This window comes from Nicotiana tomentosiformis, chromosome 5 (genome assembly GCF_000390325.3).
Source record: "Nicotiana tomentosiformis chromosome 5, ASM39032v3, whole genome shotgun sequence".
Lineage (NCBI taxonomy): Eukaryota > Viridiplantae > Streptophyta > Magnoliopsida > Solanales > Solanaceae > Nicotiana > Nicotiana tomentosiformis.
The window spans coordinates 47,017,334-47,019,385 of NC_090816.1; the positions used below are offsets into that span (position 1 = coordinate 47,017,334).

The 2,052-nt window shown below is 33.3% G+C and overlaps 1 protein-coding gene across 1 annotated transcript; it reads left to right on the forward strand.

Annotated features, from left to right (window-relative positions):
• Positions 1–252: 252 nt before the first annotated feature.
• LOC104114142 (pathogen-associated molecular patterns-induced protein A70) lies at positions 253–1,258 on the forward strand. The gene has a single exon (XM_009624518.3). The coding sequence runs from the start codon at positions 366–368 to the stop codon at positions 1,062–1,064; it is 699 nt and encodes a 232-aa protein (XP_009622813.1). The 5' UTR covers positions 253–365; the 3' UTR covers positions 1,065–1,258.
• Positions 1,259–2,052: the final 794 nt, after the last annotated feature.

The window sequence follows — 2,052 nt, forward strand, 5'->3', positions numbered from 1 at the left end:
AAGTATTATAATGACAATTGCCAAGACAGTAATTCTTCTAAATGGATACTACCTTCACTCTATATTAATAAGTCTTTAAAATTTTAGCAAATTTCTTAATAATAATATTTAATATCCTTAATTATAAGGATATTTTTCTCTTAATCGTATACTTGATTAATGTTCAAACAAATTGGAGCAGTAAGATTGCAAGTGTAGATTTGAAGAACGTAATTTCACAATAGTACCGACCAGCCTTAACACTCTATAAATAGAAACTTCCTCGCATCTCCAACCATAACTCCTCATTCTTCAGTCTTTCATCTTCTTTCTTCTTCCCTTCAGCAGTTCTTCTCCAAGTCCGACATATACAATAAAAGCTAGCCATGATTGAATCTGTAGCTAGCTGGTTCACTCCCACAGTTCTCTTTTGCTTTCTGAACCTCATGATTGGAACTATTTTCATCACTTCAAGTCTCAAAACTGATACTAAGAAACAACACCGACAAAGTACAGAAAACTCAATACCCCAACTCGCTCGAAGTCCATCTTTGTTACAACGAGTCAGGTCCTTTAACTTCTCTTTCCCTGATCCATTTTCCTCCGTCACTCATGACTTTTCCGTTAACTCACCACAACTCGACCGTACTCCATCTCTATTACAACGGGTCCGGTCCATCAACTTGTCTTTCTCCCGGTTGGAAAAGCCCGGTCCAATTCCTTCATACGCCGACCCATATGAAGAAGAACAAGTTCAAAAAGTTGATAATATTGAACCGCAGATTGAGAGTCACGTGACAAGGAGTAAGTCTGCCACGTGCGTTGAAACGCTTCCGACGAGGACGATGATGAAGTCGGCAAGTGAGAGGATGGCGGTGGCAGTAGCGGAGGAGGAGGAAGAGGCGGACCAGGTGGATCGGCGGCGACCGGCGACGACGAGGGAAAAGGCGTCGTTTGGAGAAGATGAAGCAGTAAATGAGAAAGCTGATGATTTTATTAACAAGTTTAGGCAGCAGTTGAAGTTACAGAGGGTTGATTCTATTATTAGGTACAAGGAAATGTTGAATAAAGGAGTTGGGAGGTGAGAGAGGTGTACTTTTGGGACAAATATACCCTTGAATATTTTGGTCTCTTAAAACTTTTTCTCTATATTTCTGCTCAAGATTCATTTGAGATGGTACCATTTGGGTATTATTGGAAATAGTAGTAGAGAAAGTGTGAAGCTCGAAATATGGATATAGAACTACACGGTTATTTATGAGAATTATTATTTTACATATATTATTCGTTAATCCTGGATTATTGTTCTTACCTATAATCTCTTTACAAATAATTGTTTTAATTCGTAAAATGAATAAAATTGTTGAGACCCTTGAAGTTTATGCTTAATTTTCTTCCAAAGATTTTTATTGAAACCCATGTGGATGTGGTAGTAGAATATTGTACAGATTTTGTTGTGTGGTGGAAAAGAGATGTTGTTAATGCTTTGTTTGGAGTCGCGAGAAGGAATTCAGAAAAGAGAAAAACAGTTTCATTGAGGTCGATGTTTTATTTCCTAGTAGGACAACTCTTTAATGTCCTTTTTGGTGAGGGTACGCGTTCTTAAGTAGAATTCTAATCTACACCGATATAGGAGCATCAAGAGTTCATTACTAAAATTCTAAATTATTTAATAAAGTCATATCTTTTTGTTATAACAAAAAAATTACTTAATTATGTATATAGTATTAAGAATATCATTCAACCATATTTTAAAACTTTTAATGGTTAAATAATTATTTTACCCTCTAAACTATCAATCTTTATCTTCTTTTTTTTTTTAATATTATAATATTTTTTTCTCTTTTTAATCTATAATGAACTTACCTATAGAACAACTAATTTTTATTTATAAAGTGAAAAATAATTTTTAAGCATACATAATGTCGGAATAATAAAATAATATATCAAACTAAGAAATTTAATTAAAATATTCGTTTGTATCAATATTTTTTATAGTAGCAACAAAAGCTCAAAATTTATTTACCAAATTGAGAATGAATGAAAATTAAAACTTTTAAAATATATATTCCA